The sequence below is a fragment of the Mastigoproctus giganteus genome, chromosome 5, assembly GCF_048544385.1.
Source record: "Mastigoproctus giganteus isolate SK-2022 chromosome 5, ASM4854438v1, whole genome shotgun sequence".
In the NCBI taxonomy this organism is placed as follows: domain Eukaryota; kingdom Metazoa; phylum Arthropoda; class Arachnida; order Uropygi; family Thelyphonidae; genus Mastigoproctus; species Mastigoproctus giganteus.
Window position 1 is genome coordinate 117,953,495 of NC_143579.1, and position 19,500 is coordinate 117,972,994.

Below are 19,500 nucleotides of genomic sequence, written 5' to 3' on the forward strand. Positions count from 1 at the left end.
TTGAAGGTAGAGGGTACATTAATCTTTTTAATGCCCCCCCTCCCAAAAAAAAAAGAAAAATAGTTTTGCAAAAAGATGTTGCAGTACCACAGTTGCATACCAAATCTAATATGTACATACAGTAATACCCCGACTTACGCTACCCCGACTTACGCGAACTCGGAGTTACGCGGTTCTTGATTTTTTCGTTTGGCACCGCTGCCGCCCACTACTTCAAGGTCGTTTTTCATATGTTATCGATATACGGTGCGACGGCAGAGAATGAGAGCGAAAGATGAACAAAATTCAACTTTGCTGCTTTTATGTTTTTTATATCAGTGAAGGGGAAACACATTTCACCATAATAACATAAAAACTAACACAATTCCAGCTATCAGTATAATCGCAAATGCAATTAGATCGAGTCTACTACCAGTTTATAACAGATTTCACTAGCAGAAATGCAACTGGATTTTTATTGTTTTATGGTAGTAACCCCTAGAAATGTGAGGTGTTAATAGTGTATCTCTGCCTTTATGGTGTTGTTTATTCAGTTGCTACATGCGTGCAGCTTTGTTTATGCGTATCAAGCGTGCCTCCTCGTTTTGTAATTGTGCTTTATTCCCTAAAAATGAGTGAAAAGGTGTGAAAAGGAAGCGTCCTGGCGAAGACACTGCAGATTCAGAGAGAAAAAGAAAAGCAATTATCGATAAACAGAGGCGGACTGGATCAAAAATTCTTACCCGGAAAAATTTATAGTGGCCTCATACTATGGTTTATGGCCAAAATCACACTGGCCCACCGGGGTTTCCCCGGTAAGGCTTATGGCCAGTCCGCCTCTGTCGATAGAGAAAAAATATAAAATTGTGAAACGCTTTGAGCGAAATGAAAGACCATGTGATATTGCACGTGCTACAGGCCTAAACGAAGCAACGGCGAAAAGCACATGAAAATTGCAAACTTGACAGGTTGAAAATTGAAAAGGGCTCAATTGTAAAGGGCTTAAAAATTTTAGAAAACATAGACTCCAACGAAGAACGCGTTATAGCTACAAAGCAAGGAATAAAAAAATTATTAGCTTGCTACGAAGAAATTCTGCGTGAAAAAAAGAACGCGCTGTGTCGTCAGACGAATTTGTTAGATTTTATGAAGCCATCGACATCGAAATAACTTTTTAACGTAAGTCATTTGTTTTTTAATACATATTTTGTATTAATATGTATAAAGAACTGCAATTTTATTAATATTTTTCTTATAAACTAGTGTTTTTGTTAGTCCTTGGTCCCAATTAAGCAAAATTTATATGTATTTATATGCAAAGTTGTACCCCGACTTACGCGAATTCGACTTACGCGATTTTCGTCGGACCCACCTATCGCGTAACTTCGGGGTATTACTGTATTAGATTTGGTACTGCATGTGTAAAAAAAGGGATAAAATCAAGTCAAAAAGATGAATTCTCCATCATAAATCTGGAAAGTTGACAGCTACACAATGGAATGACTTGCAAAGGACAAAGCTAGTATATAAACAAATGAAAAAGGTCTCATATAGTCAAGTGGTTAGAGGACAGCAGTACACACGCATTTGAGTCGTCTGTTATTCATGCCCATGGGACTGCTAAATACAGTAATAATCTCTCTCTCTCTCTCTCTCTCTCTCTCTCTCTCTCTCTCTCTCTCTCTCTCTCTCTGTCTCTCGTAAATTCCTATGGTTATATGGGGCCATCCTGAAGTATAAACAGAAAATCTATTTAATAAAGATTGCTGCACTAAACTTACCAAGAGCCATCGTCCTCTCTATGGGAATATGAGAAGATTCAAGCTTCTGTAAACAAAGATAAGGTAGCATTATATGATAATGTACACAAGACAGAAGATTGCCTACTTCCTCTAGTGAAGTGGCGTGACTTTACCACTTTTCACAATTTACTGCTCGACAGGCTGACCAAAAATTATGGAATCTTTCAAAACTGTTAGGAATAACTAAAAACAAAGTGTCATTATGATTTTTTATTGAGTTTTCCTGTGTAGTGGCAACAGATAGAGATAGTATTGTCATCAAAACAAATATGGTTTTTGCATTAAGGTACTCAAGGCTCTCTGTGGGTGAGAACTAGTTTTTCTTTGTGTGCAAAAGGACTGAAAACACTACCATCTGGGAGGTTAAAAATTATTAATGCTAGTGAGAGCATTCCCTGGATGTAAGAAAAATCTAATATACTAATGATTAAAAACTCTCAAGCTAAACAAACAAGAGAGAGAATTTCAGGAGTATAAATCCAAGCTGGTACAAATCAAATCAGTTATTCACAGAGTACATGTGACCAAGGAGTGGACATTACTCCAAATATTGCACTGTTCAATTCTGACTATAACTTGTATCAATATGAACAAAGTGATATACAGATTGTGATGGTAGGCTAATAAGTGTTATTAAATTTCAAGCTGAGATTTGAGAATAACAAGGCACAAAATTACCCTGTTATGAAATTTATTAAAAACATTCTGAAATGACTTTCCTACTTACACTGCAGGAAGACCTTGCATCTGGATTGGAGTTGGTTTTGAAATACCTTTTTTCTTCAAACCAATTAGAATTGGACGAGGAAATTTCATTTCCTAAAAATGTAGATAAAAATCATTTTGTTAATAAAATTAATGATAAAATTAAAGATAAAACAAAGGTTACATGGAAAAAAAGAAATAACTCAAAAAACTAAAGAAACTAAAAGATAAATCTTTTGAACCTTAGTGATATACTCGGTTGATATGTTGTTTAGGATAGACAAAGTAATATTTATATCTATTTCATTATCATACACTTGGCCTACTAATGGATGATAATGAAAAATTATAATAATCAAAAAAACTCATTAATACACTGTGATTATTCAAATATCAACTAAGGCCATATTGCTCGGGGGATATGTGGTGGATATTCCCTGACCTTTCCGCAACCTCCGTATTTGGTGGTCACGGGTTCGAACCCTGGTCTAATCAAGAAGTGTGTGCTATGCACTGCTGCTCCTGCCCACCTGGCTACGGAGGTGCCCCCTTAACCTGTGTACTCCAGGCTAAATCGTATACAAATGGCATATTAGATTACTATATTGCTACTTTTTCATAGATGTCATTACCTCTACACATACTTTGCTATGCAAAAGCCAGCCAAAATAGATGTCATTACCTCTACACATACTTCTCTATGCAAAAGCCAGCCAAAATAGATGTCATTAATTCTGCACACACACTTCTCTATGCAAAAGCCAGCTAAAATAAAATGTTCCGTGGTCTATTTTATTATTAGTTTACCAGTATATTAATAACTGAAAAAAAAAATTATGTTAAATGTTATAATGATAAAAAAGTGGTGTATGCTATAAATATGCAAAATTTATTTTTTATTATTAATTTTTTAATTATTAATTAGGATTTTTCACAGAAAACTAGTGTTCCGCAGAACACAGTTTGAGAAACGTTGTCATAATGTATTAATGTGAAATCTATTTAAAGAAATAACTACTCTTAAAGGAAAGGGAAGAATTTTTGTACAAATACAAATGCTAAATATTTGAGGAACCTATTCTGGAAGCTGCTAAGTTTTTTATACCAACAAAAGGATATTGTTCAAAGTACAGAAAAAAATGGATAACAAAAAAACTGATTACCTTAGTGGAAGAGAAGTAAGATGCATGGAATTGTTATAAATTATCAAGAGAATCCTCAATCCTACAGTAAATATAAATTAGTCTGCAATAAAGTTACTCGAGGATTATGCATGATACAGCAGATTACAATAAATCTTAGAGTGCTGAGAGCACAAGAAAAGTAGCAAGGAATTTTTTGCTTACTTGTAAAAGTAAAAGGAAATTAACCATGTTGGTCTACTTGATATCTGCAGTAAGAGTATCAATGATACTAAACTGGTTGCTAATATGCGAATAAATATTTTGAATCCACATTCAGACACGATTAAGTTTTTAAAATTGAGGATACCAGTGGCCCAGCTAACACTACTGATACTAATACTTTTAATACTATTAAAAGTTAACAAGAAAGCAGGAGGCAATGCCTTATCTTACCTGTTTCCTTCAGTTATACAGAACGAAACAGGTAAGGTAAGGCAAGCAACTCTTAGTTATTATAATCTTTGGAATCAAGAAAAGTCCTTACAGACTGGAGATGTGCAAATGTGCCCCCAATCACAAACGTGGCTGAAAGACTGAAATGAACAACTAAAGTCCTGTGAAGGGCTTCTGTGCCAGGCAATATAGAGTCCATAGTTAAGAATGTTATTATTAAATAGCAAGTTTTCTATAAAAGTAACTCACCTCTACATCTGCATACTTTATGTTTGTACACAAGAAAGAATTAAAATAAAATGGTTAAAAAGTTATATACACCGATGAGCCAAAACATTGACCAGCAAGTCATTATGCAAATCGAAGCAACTGTATATGAAACTACGGCATGTGCGCAGGTGGGGACACTGTATAAAAAACACCTGATACTGAACTCCGTTAATCAGTGTTACTCATTCTTCAGATGGGAAAGGCAGCAGACTTAATTGAGTTTGACAAAGGCCAAATTGTAATGGCCAGATGACTGCGTCAGAGCATATCAAAAACGGCAGGCTGGTGTGGTGTGGTGTGGTGCTCACGGTCAGCCATGGTTAGTACCTACTGAAAGTGGTCCGAGGAGGGGAAAACCCAAGCACTGCCAGCGAGGTGTTGGATGACCACGGCTCATCGATGCTAGAAGTGAGTGAAGGCTCTCCCAGATGGTACATGGCAACAGAAGGGCAACTATGGCACAACTAGCCAGTAATTAGAATGCTGGTGATGGGAAGTAATGTGTCACAACACACAGTACGTCGAACCCTGCTGAAAATGGGGCTGCATAGCCGCAGATCACTCCGAGTGCCCACGCTAACCTCAGTTCACTGGCGATAGCACCTACAATGGGCATGCGAGCATCGAAACTGGACCTTGAGTGATTGGAAGAAGGTTGTCTGGTCCGATGAATCACGTTTCCTGTTGCACCATGTGGATGGCCGGGTATGTGCACGTCATTTATCTGGGGAAGTGATGCCATCTGAATGCACTACGGGACGAAAACAAGCCGGTGGCAGCGGTGTCATGCTTTGGGCGATGTTCTGCTGGGATACCTTCGATCCAGTCATCCATGTGACGTTCGCTCTGATGTCTACTACCTACCTAACATCATTGGTGACCAGGTAAACCCTTTCGTGGCAACAGTGTTCCCCTACGGCAGTGCAGTCTTTCAGCAGGATGATGCATCATGCCACACCGCCCGGATCATTCAAGACTGGTTTGTGGAACATGAGGAAAACTTCCAGGTATTGCCCTGGCCTCCAAATTCCCCAGACACCAATCCATCAAGCATCTGTGGTTTGTGTTGGAACAGCAACTCCAATCTGCAGCATCTCAACCACAGACCTTACAGGAGTTAAAGGATCTGCAGGTTACGTGTTGGTACCAGATATCACAAGACACATTTAGAAATCTTGTAGCGTCTGTGCCTCACTGGGTACGAGCTGTTTTGGCTGCACATGGACGACCAACATCATATCATAGTGAATGTTTTGGCTCATCGGTGTATTACTAAGAGGACACCACTCACTTGAAAATGAGTGTTATCCTCTTGTAAGTCAGGGAATTTCCTCCATGCTTGTGCAGCACTAGCAACTGTGCTTGCTGAATTGATTGAATCAAAAAAGAAATGTTCAACAAACATGTAAATAGAATTATTTATTGTATTTATTAAATTTTTTATCTCATGCACAGGAAAAATTACAAAAGCGTGCAATTTTAAAAAAAATTTAAATAATAAAATTACAAAAAAAGAGAGAAGACAGGCATAACATCAGTAAGTTTTACCTCTCGAGCATCGTTTCCAGAATCGACGTCTTCAGCCGATAAGTACATCGCTGCAAAGGTTGAGGACTGTGGAAATTTAGAATGGGTCGGCCGCTCAACCTTATGAAAAAACATATTGATGGATGATTGGATGGTGTCTTTTTTCTTTTCGTCATAGATTTTTTTGTAGCAAGCAAGCATATCATTCACCCCTCTAACTTTTAAGAATCGTTCGCTGTCAGGATCCATCTTCTCAAACCTTGTCATTGCCGATGCAATTTCACAAAATGCCATTGCCATATCTATTGTGATGAAGCATCTCAGCTCCTCATTTGATTTATTTTGAGCTTTGTCAGCATTTTCTTCTTTCACTATCCCTGCCTGCAAGTCAATAAGTTCTTCGTTAGATAATTCCTTCTCTTCTTCTTCCTCTATTAACTCGAAGTCTTTGGTGTCAATCTCCAACTAAGTAGCTCTGCAACCTTTACATGGAAGAAAATATGCCCACAGAAAGTGGGCATATTTTCTTCCATGTGCCATTTAAACAACTTTTAGTAATTTCCACCCAGGCCTTATTAATGTTTAAAATGCATGGCAAATATTGTAATGAATCTCTTAACATAAAATTTTTCTCACCATCTACTGCAGACAATGCCTGAGCAAATATTGTGCATAAATTGTATGCACAATAGCTTTTAAATTCAAAATAACACCCCCAATAGGCTGGATGAGTGAAGTCATGTTTGGCGGTAGAAATATGACTCTCACATTCAAATTAAAATCATCTAGATGTGTAGGATGCCCGAGAGCTTTATCTAATAGAAGATAAAATCTTGAAAGGACCGTCGTTGTCTTTACAATATTTTTCAACCTCGGGAATGAAGCAGCATTTAAACCAATCCTCAAAGAGAGATACTGTTATCCAAACTCTATGGTTTGATTGGAAATGCACAAGTAGGGTGGCTTTATTGTTGCCCTTAAATGCACAAGGATTTCCAGAATGGTACAGAAGCAGTGGTTTTAATCTGTAATCACCCACTGCATTAGCCCCAAGCAAGAGCGTGGCCCTATCTTTTGATGCCTTGAAACCTGGCATTTCCTCTTTGGATATGTATGTTCGATCCAGCATTTTATTCCAATACAGAGCAGTCTCGTTAATGTTAAAAATTTGCTGCGTTGAATAGCCGCCTTCATCAATAATTTTTTTCAATCCATTCAAATGCTGATGGCATTCTTCCTCCTATCTCAGACTACACATGCACAAGAGGCCTAAATTTTTGAGGAAGGAGGGTTGCAGGGTAGATATGGAAGTTTGATTTCAGCAAGTGGATGGTTGATCGTTGGAACATACTTCCATCTATTGTTGTGGAAGTGGGTAGTTTGAATAAATTCAAGGAAAGAACATGACAAACCGTTGGAGGGGATGTACAAATAATGTGGAATGGGAGTGGTTTTTTTTTTTTTTTTTATATGCCATATAAGCTTGCTTTCTGGCATCATTTGCCATTACTAATACTAGATTGTACATTCTAACCTCTAAGCAAGAATGTGGTTTCAACAGGATGGTGCTATAGCACACAGCATTTATGGAATGGTTAAAGGAAAATTTTCTCGGGATATGTCATTAGCTTGTATAGAGACTCCCTGGCAACTCGAACCCCTTGATTTGTTACCAGATTATTGTAAAAGTAAATTTATCATTAGCTGATTTTCATTTTATTTAAAAAATTTAAATGCTGTTTGGTAATTAATATTATAATTAAGAGAGAAAGTTTATGGGAATCAATTGTAGGTAAGAGAGTTAATAAGATAATGTCTTACAGCAAAATAATTAGCTCAACATTTTTTCTGTTCATAGTTAAGATATATACTGAAGTGATTTCACAATAATGAAGTACACTTTTTCAATAAAAAAGGGAGATTGGTAATTTAATATTTCACTGTCAGTATCATTTTAAATAAATTGGAGAAATAGAGGGAAATATTATCATTAAATGAAAAAATATTTTTATAAAAGTGTACTCTTTAAGATGTTTCTGCATGTCATAGGTATTTTTAATATTTAGCTGTAGCACAAATCAGTTGTATTTTGCAAAATCACAGGTGGGGAGGATGATTATGGTGAAAAAGTGACAAAAGATGAAATGCCGACTCAGCAGAATAATAAGCTTGCTTGTTGCAAATATTCTCTTCTCTTCTCGTTTATAAAGAGTGAAAAGTATAATTTCATAAGGGCATTCAGGAAAGTTACTAAAATTTAAATCAGTCATATTTTACATAAATGCTGAATCATGACCTTGGAAGAAATGAAAAGATTAGCATTGCTTTTGTTTATGATTGTCTGGTACTGATTTTAACTTACTCAGCAAGAATAAGTAATGTCTAATATTATGTCTAATAATATTCATAGCAGTTTATCAAATGTAGAACCAAATTTCCTTTTTCAAATAAGAGTATTTATTCATAAGAGAAAAGTGTGAAAGCATTTATACAAGTCATATGACAAGAACAGTGTTTTCAAAGAGTTATGGAAACAAATGGTCATCACTTCAAACATGTGAGAGCTTCTTTGGACTCAGGAGAGGTACCCATAGATGTGCAAATGTGACCCCAATTCACAAAGGAGGATCAAAAGCTGACACAAGTAATTATAGACCTGTGAGTTTAACTTCTGTTCCAGGAAAATTAATGGAGGCACTGCAGGATCATCTAGACAAGACTTCAGTTATAGCGCAGACACAGCATGGTTTTGTTAAGGGAAAGTCTTGCCTGACCAATTTGATTGGATACTATGATGCAGTCACAAAAGAACTGGATGCGGGGAATAACTTTGATATTATATATTTGGATCTTAGAAAGGCTTTTGATACTGTTGCACATGGAAGACTGCTGCACAAATTGGAGCAGCGTGGCATTGGAGGCAAATTGCTGCTATGGATAAAGGGATGGTTGAGGGGGAGAAGACAGAGTGGTAATCATGGACACTGCTCATCGTGGACTAATGTTATTAGTGGAGTCCCACAGGGTTCAGTGTTGGGTCCATTATTGTTTTCTGTATTTATAAATGATACTGATGATGGTATATCAAGCTTAATGTCCAAGTTTGCAGACGATACACAGGTTGGCAGGGTTGTTAAGGACACTACTGACAGTATACTGCTGCAACAGGATCTGGAAAGGTTGAGCAGATGGACTGAGAGGTGGCAAGTGAAGTTTAACATTGACAAATGTTAAGTACTACATATGAGAAACAGTAGCCCCAGAGCAATGTATCAACTCTGTGGAACTACACTGACAGTGGTAGAGAATGAAAAGGACCTGGGGGTAATTGTGCAGGCAGATATGAAGTTCTCTGAGCAGTGAAGGTGGGCTGCAAGAGTAGCTCATGGTGTCTTGTCAATGATATACAGGAATTTTTCTAGCAGGGATAAGGAGGTGATTATTCCCTTGTATAAGGCAATGGTCAGGCACACCTTGAGTACTGTATACAGATCTGGAGGCGTCATTTCAAGAAGAATGTAGAGGTGCTGGAACGAGTACAAAGAAGGGCCACAAGATTAGTGAATGGAACAAAGGGTTGCTCTTACGAAGAAAGGCTTAAGTTTTGCAAATTACATTGTCTGGAGACTAGGCACCGGCGAGGTGATCTGATAGAGGTGCATAAAGCCTTGAATGGTTTGAGCATGCTCAATGCCGATGGGATTCTTCCTCTTACTCAGAATAATCACCTGAGAAGGCATAAATTCAAATTGAGGAAAGACAGATGTAGGATAGATGTGCAGAAATTTGCTTTTAGCCAGTGGGTAGTTGGTTGGTGGAACAGACTTCCATCCCTTGTTGTGGAAGTTGATAGACTAAATAAATTTAAGGCTCAGCTGGACAGGAATTTCGAACGAACAAAGGGGTGAAATGGGAGTGGTTTTTTTTTTTTTTTTTTTGGCTGATGCTGCATAAGTTTGCTTTCTTGCATCATATGCCTCTATTAATGCTAATGCTAGTCTGTGAATAAAAAAATATTTAAAAAATTGGAAGTTTTATCACTAGTTACAATTAATTAGGTACCTTAAATTGTAATTTTTAAATGTGATATATTTTTGTGCTCTATCCTGTAGATGCATTATATGCTGATGTTCAGAAATATACAAACCATTGCACAGTTAATCTACACCAGATAATCAAAAATTGACTCTTGATTATCTGAGGATGGATTAACTATGGTCTCTATGAGCCAGGTTAATCCTGCTTTGGTTCATGCAGTCTCTACTGGACTATGTAGACCAGAGGTTCCCAAAAGATGAGATCCCCTTGGGGGGGGGGGGGGCACAGTTTGTTTTCGAGGAGGATGCTAGTTTTCATGAAGCACTTTTTTAACAAAAAATGAACAAACCATCCCACTAATTCAGGTACAATTAATTATGTACCTTAACTTACTTTTTATTTTTTTACTATTATTTGTATTTTTTCCTTTGAGATAAAATATATTGTGTGTTTTATGGGTGTTTAGTGGCGCATAAGCTATGCTGGCTACAGTGCCCCTATAAAATGTATTGAAGTAGTTATTAATTTATAAAATTATGTATATTTATAGCTAAATTTTTAGGTAAAATCTATTTATTTCCACTTGTTCTGAAACTTGGGTGCATGAAATTTATGAAAAATTTTAAGAGAGTTTAAGGTATGAAAGTTTGTGAACCTCTGATATACTTGTGGAACAACAAGTATATCAGACTCCACTTTCACCGACAAAGTGATCCCTTGAAATTTATGTAATAAATTTCAAGGCATCAGACAGTAATTTCCAATGTAATTTATATCTGATACTTGTAGGAAGAACCAAAAAGAAAAATAAACCGTTTTTTTTTTTTTTTTTTTCCCAAAAAATAATGTATACAAATTTTAAATAAAATCTTCTTGCACTGTAGCATACTTTTATAAACACGATATGTATAAATAAATTTATATTTTTTCACATTTACAAGTGCTTCTTTCATTCTGCAGATTACCCCAGTAATCAGGTGCCATCCATATTTCAAATGAAGATAATAATGATTAGTAAGAAAGCAAGAAACTTTAACCTAACCTTAAATGATTTAATTGGTGGTGGTATGTCTTCTCCTTCTACTAGAATACGATTCTTTCTTCTCACTTGTTCATGACATTCTTCAGACAATGCTAAAATATAACGTGGTGGCGTCCATCTGAATAAAAATATGAAAATCATACATCCATTTTAGAAATACTTTATTAATGGCATTTACTCTGTTAAAATTATAGCCGATGAATTTACATAGGTATACTAATTTTAATCTGGTAAAGAAAAATAAATCGTGACACTACTGTTGTACACGCTGTATTACAAGCAAAAAGGTGGCCCACTAGTATTAGGTAGATGTTGCTAATGCAAAGAGAACTCAGTGCATATGGAAATGCCTACCTTTTTGTCATCGCCAACCAAGTACGCTCCTTTCATAACAGTATTCAAAAAAACTCCAGAATTTTTCAACAAGACAATGTACCATGCTGAAAAGCCTGACAGATTGTTAACTGGTTTCAGGAACATTGCAATGAATTCTTCATCCTCCCAAAGCAACTCAACTCACCCAGTTTCAACCCTACAACTATCCACCTGACCATGTGCAGGCATTACTTCATATTGTGCAATACATTGGTAGCACTACCACAGGACACCCTGCAACACCTTGTGGAAATCATGCCAAAGACATGTACAGGCTGTATTACGGGCAAAAAGGTGGCCTCACTAGGTATTGGGTGTTGATATGCACAGCCAACTCAATGTACATATTTATGAGGCTTAATTCTTCTCCTTTCATATACAGAGCAGGCATTAGGTAGAGAATATGATACAACAGTGTTTCTCAAACTGTAGTCTATGACCACCAGATTGTTCGTGGGCAGTTTCAGGAGAAAAGCACTAAAACGATTTTTATCAGACATTAAACGAGTGAAAAATATGCCTATACAGCAGGCCCTCTTTATAACACGGTTTGCTTTACACTATAATGCTTTCTTATATTATAACCCATGTCTGACCATAACATTCTTTTACAGATTGCATTTTTGGCGTATTTAACGTTTCATTTGATGGAGTCAGTAGCTTGAATGAATAGCAAAACAACATTTCCCACGTCTACTTAAAAATTTTCCCACGCTCAGTGAAATTTTCTCGCACGTAATTTAACTGCAGTAGTGACTTGTTACGTAGTACTCAGATCAACATTTTAAAAAATGATCAAGTATATTGCTGTAATATTTGCATTATATGCATTTATCCAAAGTCTAATCATCACTCAGTAAAGTATTAGATATCATACGTAATGGACAGTTTACTCGAACATTGTATCATAATTAATGCAACCAACGCAGTTACATTTTCAAAGAGTTAATAATGGCAGATAAGAATGAAAACACGTCTGGATACAGTACAAAGACTACAAAATGTAAGAAAAAGGCTGAATTTGAAAATTAAATTAGATGTTTTGAAGCGAATCAATTCCGGTCAATGACAAGCAGATGTGTGCCATAATTTAGGACTAGCAAGTTTAACTGTAAGAACAATTATAAAAAATAAAGAATTAATTTTAGCAGCGGGAAAGACAGCTCTTCCACTGCAAGCAACTAGGGCTAGGCCGGCTATTAGGATTGAAATGGAGAGACTTTAATTAATTTTGTTGAAGATAATATCCAATGCAGAATTCAGTTAAGTTAAATATTATAAAAAAATATTTAATATATAATTAAATAATGATATAACAATGCCTATATAATGATCTGAAAAAAAACTCACCTAAAAAAAAAAAAAAAGAAAATATGGAACCATTTAAAACTAGTAAGGGTTGGTTGAATAAATTTAAAATCCAGGAAGAAGCCGCAAATGCAGATCAAGGAGCCGAAACTTTCAAAAAAGAACTTGTTAAAATTATTGAAGAGAGGTATATGTGTTATACTTCTCAACAAGTTTTTAACATAGATGAAGCAGGACGTTTTTGGAAATGAATGCCTAAAAGATGTTTCATATTAAAAGAAAGAAATAACATGCCAGGTTTCAAAGCGGCTAAGGATCGGTTGACTTTATTGTTGGGTGGTAACGCTGTGGGGGATTTAAAATTAAACCCCTTTTAATTTACCAGGAAGAGGCCAAAGTACAACCCAAAATTGACACATTTTTCATGATTAAATTCATCAATTAAATCAAATCAATTTAGATCAATTAAATTCATGATTTTAATTGGAATTTTAAGTTTAATTTTGATACGTAAGTAGTTACCACATAATCATATACATATGTAATGCAGAATATTTTATATGTACAAATATTTGAATATTAAACATTTTGACCAACATATCTTTTCACTACCGTTTATTATTCATTAGGAAATATCCTATGGCACCGATCCCAACTCACAAATACACGTTACCTTATAGGAATACGGAGCTCGCTTAGCACGGATTCACTTAGCATTCTGTTTTTCCAGAACGAATTATCAGCATTAAGCAGGGGTCACCTGTAACTAGCATTAGCATTAGTAGAGGCATATGATGAAAGAAAGCAAGCTTATGAAGCATCACCCAAAATAAAAACAAAAAAAAAAAAAAAAACGCCATTTCACCCCTCCGTTCGTTCGAAATACCTGTCCAGCTGAGCCTTAAATTTATTTAGGCTATCAACTTCCACAACAAGGGATGGAAGTCTGTTCCACCAAATTTCTGCATGTCTATCCTACATCTGTCTTTCCTCAATTTGAAATTATGCCCTCTGAGGTGATTATTCTGAGCAAGAGGAAGAATCCCATCGGCATTGAGCATGCTCAAACCATTCAAACCTTTATACACCTCTATCAGATCACCTCGCCAGTGCCTAGTCTCCAGACACTGTAATTTGCAAAAACTTAAGCCTTTCTTCGTAAGAGCAACCCTTTGTTCCATTCACTAATCTTGTTGCCCTTCTCTGTACTCATTCCAGGAGCTCTACATCCTTTTTGAAATGAGGCCTCCAGACCTGTATACAGTACTCAAGGTGTGGCCTGACCACTGCCTTATACAAGGGAATAATCACCTCCTTATCCATGCTAGAAAAATTCCTGTATATCATTGACACCATGAGCTACTCTTGCAGCCCATTTGCACTGCTCAGAGAACTTCATCTCTGCCTGCACAATTACCTCCAGGTCGTTTTCATTCTCTACTACTGTCAGTGTAGTACCACAGAGTTGATACGTTGCTTTGGGGTTACTGTTTCTCATATGTAGTACTTTACATTTGTCAATGTTAAACTTCATTTGCCACCTCTCAGCCCATCTGCTCAACCTTTCCACATCCTTTTGCAGCAGCATAGCATCAGTAGTGTCCTTAACAACCTTGCCAACCTCTGTATCGTCTGCAAACTTGGACATTAAGTTTGATATACCATCATCAATATCATTTATAAATACAGAAAACAATAATGGACCCAACACTGAACCCTGAGTGCCTCCACTAATAACATTAGTCCACAATGAGCAGTGTCCATTGATTACCGCTCTGTCTTCTCCCCCTCAACCATCCCTTTATCCATAGCAGCAATTTGCCTCCAATGCCACACTGCTCCAATTTGTGCAGCAGTCTTCCATGTGCAACAGTATCAAAAGCCTTTCTAAGATCCAAATATACAATATCAAAGTTATTCCCTGCATCCAGTTCTTTTGTGACTACATCATAGTATCCAATCAAATTGGTCAGGCAAGACTTTCCCTTAACAAAACCATGCTGTGTCTGAGCTATAACTGAAGTCTTGTCTAGATGATCCTGCAGTGCTTCTTTAACCAGTGCCTCCATTAATTTTCCGGGAACAGAAGTTAAACTCACAGGTCTATAATTACTTGTGTCAGCCTTTGATCCTCCTTTTTGAATTGGGGTCACATTTGCACATCTCCAGTCTATGGGGTACCTCTCCTGAGTCCAAAGAAGCTTTCATAATTATGGTTAAGGGTTTGCTTACTTCCTTTGCTGCCTCCTTTAATATAACTTGATAGATCCCATCCACCCCGGGTGCCTTTTTTATGTTTATCCTCAATAATTTCTCCTCCACCTTCATCTCAGTTATTACAAAATCATCTAGCTCTCTGCCAGAGTTTACTTCAACTCTGGCATTCCCCTCACTGAATAACTCCTCATGTGTGAATGTAGATTCAAAATACTCGTTTAGTTTGTAGCCACCTGAGCAGGATCCTCAACTGTTGAACCATCAATATCCAATGGACCAATCTGATTCATCCCTTTCCTTCTAGAGTTTACATAGGTAAAGAGCTCTTTTCTGTTTTTCTTTGCATCCTTTGCCAAGGATTTCTCATAATCTGCCTTTTCCTGCCTAATATCCTTTGTGACTTGGTTACAGGCCAGCTTATATCTATCATAGGCTTCCATGTCACCCATTAATTTATATGTACCCCATGCATTTTTCTTCTCTGCCATATGTCTCATTAGTTCATCTGACATCCATTTAGGCCTAAACCTTGAACAATATTTCTTAGTTGGTATGTAAAGCCTAGTAGCTTCCAAGATAAGTTCTTTGAATGCTTCCCATTTTGAATTTGCTCTTGGTAATATTATCAGTTGGTCCCACTGTATAGAATTTAAATACAGTCTCAGACCATCATAGTCGCCTTTACAAAAGCAAAAACCCTTCCCTTTACCCCTGATGGTAGTTACCTCTTTGAGTAAATTCCACTTCAGCACTGTGGTCACTGCCACCTAGTGGTTCCTTTATCTGCAGATTCTTAATGCATGAAGAACCACTACTGATAATCATATCAAGAGTATTACTCCCTCTAGTTGCCTCCCAAACATGCTGATGTAGAAAACAATCATCCAATAAATCCACAAAAGCCTTGATAGTGTGTGAGTGACCAACCCACAAATTCCAGTCAATATCTGGGAAATTAAAATCCCCCATTATAAGACTGATTTACTAGCCCACTCTATTTCCCTGTACAGTTTCTTATTATACTCATCAGAGTTATTAGGCGTATAGCACACTCCTACTCTCAATTTTGATATCCCAATGCTTATGTCACACTAAACTGACTCGACACTGCACTGTCCAGCGAAGTTGACTGGCTTCACTTCCTTGAATTTTGTGTTTCTGAACTAATAGTATAACCCCTCCTCCCTATCTTGTCTATTCTTCCTTTACACATTGTGTTACATTGTTGTTTGGTTTTTAGGAGCATTAGCAACTACGGCCATATTGCGCCGGGATATGCAGTGGTCATTCCCTGACCTTTCCGCATCCTCCGTATTTGGTGGTGATGGGCTCAAACCCCTGTCTAATCAAGAGGCGTGTACTACGCACTGCTGCTACTTCCCACCTGGTTACGGAGGCGCTGTACACATTGTACTCCCCAAATTCCAGTTCTGCATTCCTTATATCTGTGTGACACCACGTCTCTGATATCCCAACAATATCTGACTTTGATGTTCTGAGCAATACCTCAAATTCATCAAATTTATTTACCCAACTCCTAGCATTGGTGTACATGCAAGTATACCTGCACCTGTTCCTATTCTTAGCTACCCTAACGCAACCCATGTGTTTACTTGTACCGCAATGACTCCCAGCAGTCTCTGAAATACCCTGCATCTTTTTTTCCAGGCTGCTGCTCATTCCAATAGAAACAATGCAAGAATCACTTTCACCTCTGCCAGTGGCTACTATTAATCTATTAGTCCTTGTATCCCACCAAGATAGCAGGTTTCCGACCCACCTAACACTGCCTCGATAGCATCAGCAAATATTCTTGCACCCTTTCTATTTAAGTGTACCCCATCCCTGTAGAAGCAGTCTCTAATGTTAACAAGTACAGACCAGGTTGAAAAAAATTCTACCCCTTGAACCCTGCACATCTTTCCAGGGCCAAATTGACAGACAAAGCTCTCATCATATACTCCCTCCTATCGTGTCTGGGCAGAATTGCAGACACTTTCAAATTCAACCCTAATTCACGGCCTGTTTTTCAACAGTTACCTGTACTTGTTAAGTAATTCTGCCAGTCTCCTACTCTGCATATATCATTAGTGCCAATATGTACAACAATATCACCCTTTGTGCCCTTAAAAGATGATATCTGCTCTACAACATTATCAACCTTTGCCCCTAGCAGACATACCCTGGTCCTGCTCCACCTATCCTTTTTACATAGCATATTCCCCGTTTCCCTGACAATAGAGTCACCAACAACTACTACTTCCTGTTGGACCAGTGCATTCTGCTTTGGGGGTTGCCGCTATGTTGTGTGATGATCAAGTGCAAGCTCTGGCATTGATGTGGGCAGCTGAGAGCTTGATGGGCCCCTCAATTTAGATCGTTCAAGGGCATCCACCCTGTTCTTCAAACTCTCATATATATATTTTTTAAGTGTCTATATATATATATTTTTTTTAAGTGTCAAGTATTATCTTCCAGTTTCTTTATATAAGTTCTGTATCAAGTTATGTATTAATTAATTTTGTTACGTTAGTAAAATCAAAGTTGTTATATGTATTTAATTAAAAGTACAATTTCATTGACAATGAAGTTCAACAAGATTAATAAATTTACTGATTAATTGATAATATTATATACTATACTAAGCTAACGTTATCTAGTTGGGGATATAACGTTGTATCGTATAACAATGGCGGAAAGTTACGAACAGTTAATCTACGGACACTTAAATATTAATTAACTTCCAAAATCTCGCTGTCTCAATTCAGAATAAATCAAGGATCTTGCCTAGGTCTATAAGCTACTTACAGAAAATAATTTAATATAACAATTGGTCAATAAAGCAGCTAACTCTAGCTAAAAACTTCAGGGTTCACCAGATCTGCAAAATTTGTAAAACACGTGGATTGGATAACCTTACCGATACTAAGTAAAAAAGGTAAAGTGCAGCCATTATCAACCCACTGCAGGATGGAAGCCTCCTCGACAATTCATGCTGAGGGAAATGGACCATAATCTGCCATGCTGGTCCAGTGCAGGTTGGCAGATCGACCGTATTCAGCAGTCAGGGGCTTGAACCCCGGTCTACTCAAAGAGCGTGTGCTACTGCACTCCCGCTCCTGACCACTCAGCTACGGAGGCCTTTTTGATACTAAGTAATAACTTACAAAATCTCTATCTACGTTAAAATTTAAACTAAGTATCATAACTAGGAATATAGAGCTACTCTAGAAAATAAGTTAATATGCCAATTTAATCTAAGCCAATTTAAGTTAATAAAACAGAAAAACCCCTCTATGTTCATCAGCAGTAAAAACCTCGCCTGCACAAGGCTATTCTCTTCCCCCCTCTGTTGTTGGAGTTGCTTCTTGGTTTCCATATAGATCTTGATGTCATCCATGTGCATCAGGTGGGTGAGGGTGTATAGGTTCTTCCTTCCTTATTTGAGGTTATATCCGTACTTGCTACTGTTGAGCATGTTGGATAGTGGGTTAAGTGCTAGATGAACCACAGTTGGCTCAGGGAATCTCTCTGAAAGATTCCTCTCCTGATGGGGATTGGCCTGGTTGTGATATTCTCGACCTTAATGGTGGTACTCCATTTCGCTGTCATATCTCCTAGGAAGTTTGTCACTATTGGATTGACTGTAGATGTTCAGCACCTCTATTAGCCAGCTACGAGGCATGGAGTTGAAGGCCTTGAAGTAAACAATATAGGCAGTGTACAGGTTGTGGCCCTTCTTGTAGGCATGCTCTATAACTGCGGCATCTATGGTTAATTGCTCCTTGCATCCTCTGCTCAGCCACTTGCATCCCTTCTGCTGTTCAGCCATTATGTTCTGGCTCTCCAAATGGTCTGATATCTTCTTGGTTATGCAGCCGGGCAGAATCTTGTACATCGTTGGAAGGCAGGTGATTGGCCTGTATTTCACTGGGTTTCTTGTTTCTTCATCTTTAAGCTTCAGATATGTTGTTGTGAGGGTTTTAAGGTACATAAGCTGCTTTGGCTATAATGTGCCTATTCCTTTATTGTAATAATATATGAGAATTTCTTGTCACGTCAGAAAAGGCTGAAATTCAGATATGCATTTCCTTGAGTGAGAAACTTTGGGATTGTCTCTGGGTGCCTTATCATTCGGTGGTTGTTATTTGGTTTTTTTGGAGCATTAGCAACTAAGGCCATATTGCTCCGGGGATATGCGGTGGTCATTCCCTGACCTTTACGCATCCTCCGTATTTGGTGGTCACGGGCTTGAACCCTGGTCTAATCAAGAAGTGTGTGCTATGCATTGCTGCTCCTGGCTACTGAGGCGCTCTTATCATTCAGGTGAATTGCTCTGCCAGGTGCTTGTGTGTGCAAGTGAGTTTCTGGTACCAGTAGTTGTGGAGACTATCTATTACTGGAGTTCGCCAGTTGTGAGAGCTCCTGATCATCTGTTTTACTTCTTCCTCCTGAATCTCCCACTCTCTCATCTCTTATACATTCTTGGTTTTCTTGCGTTCTAGTTCTATCTAGGGGGCTCAGCTGTTATATCTTATTTCCCTGCTCAATATGTTGCGCCAGAACTCCTCAATCATCTTCTGCTCAGGCGATCCATTCCCTTCTTTCCCGTCTTCTCTGAGACTCCTGTAGAAGACTCTTTGGTCCTCATTGAAGATTC

At 37.7% G+C, this 19,500-nt stretch overlaps 1 protein-coding gene across 2 annotated transcripts in view; it reads right to left on the reverse strand.

Moving 5' to 3' along the window:
- abs (ATP-dependent RNA helicase abstrakt) overlaps positions 1–19,500 on the reverse strand; it is a 191,103-nt gene that overhangs the window by 114,413 nt on the left and 57,190 nt on the right. For both annotated transcript variants that reach the window (XM_090373425.1, XM_090373426.1), the window contains 2 exons: positions 10,941–11,058; positions 2,509–2,600 (listed from right to left, as the gene is read on the reverse strand). In XM_090373425.1, coding sequence (XP_090229551.1) covers positions 2,509–2,600; positions 10,941–11,058 — 210 coding nt within the window. The remainder of the gene's footprint in view (positions 1–2,508; positions 2,601–10,940; positions 11,059–19,500) is intronic.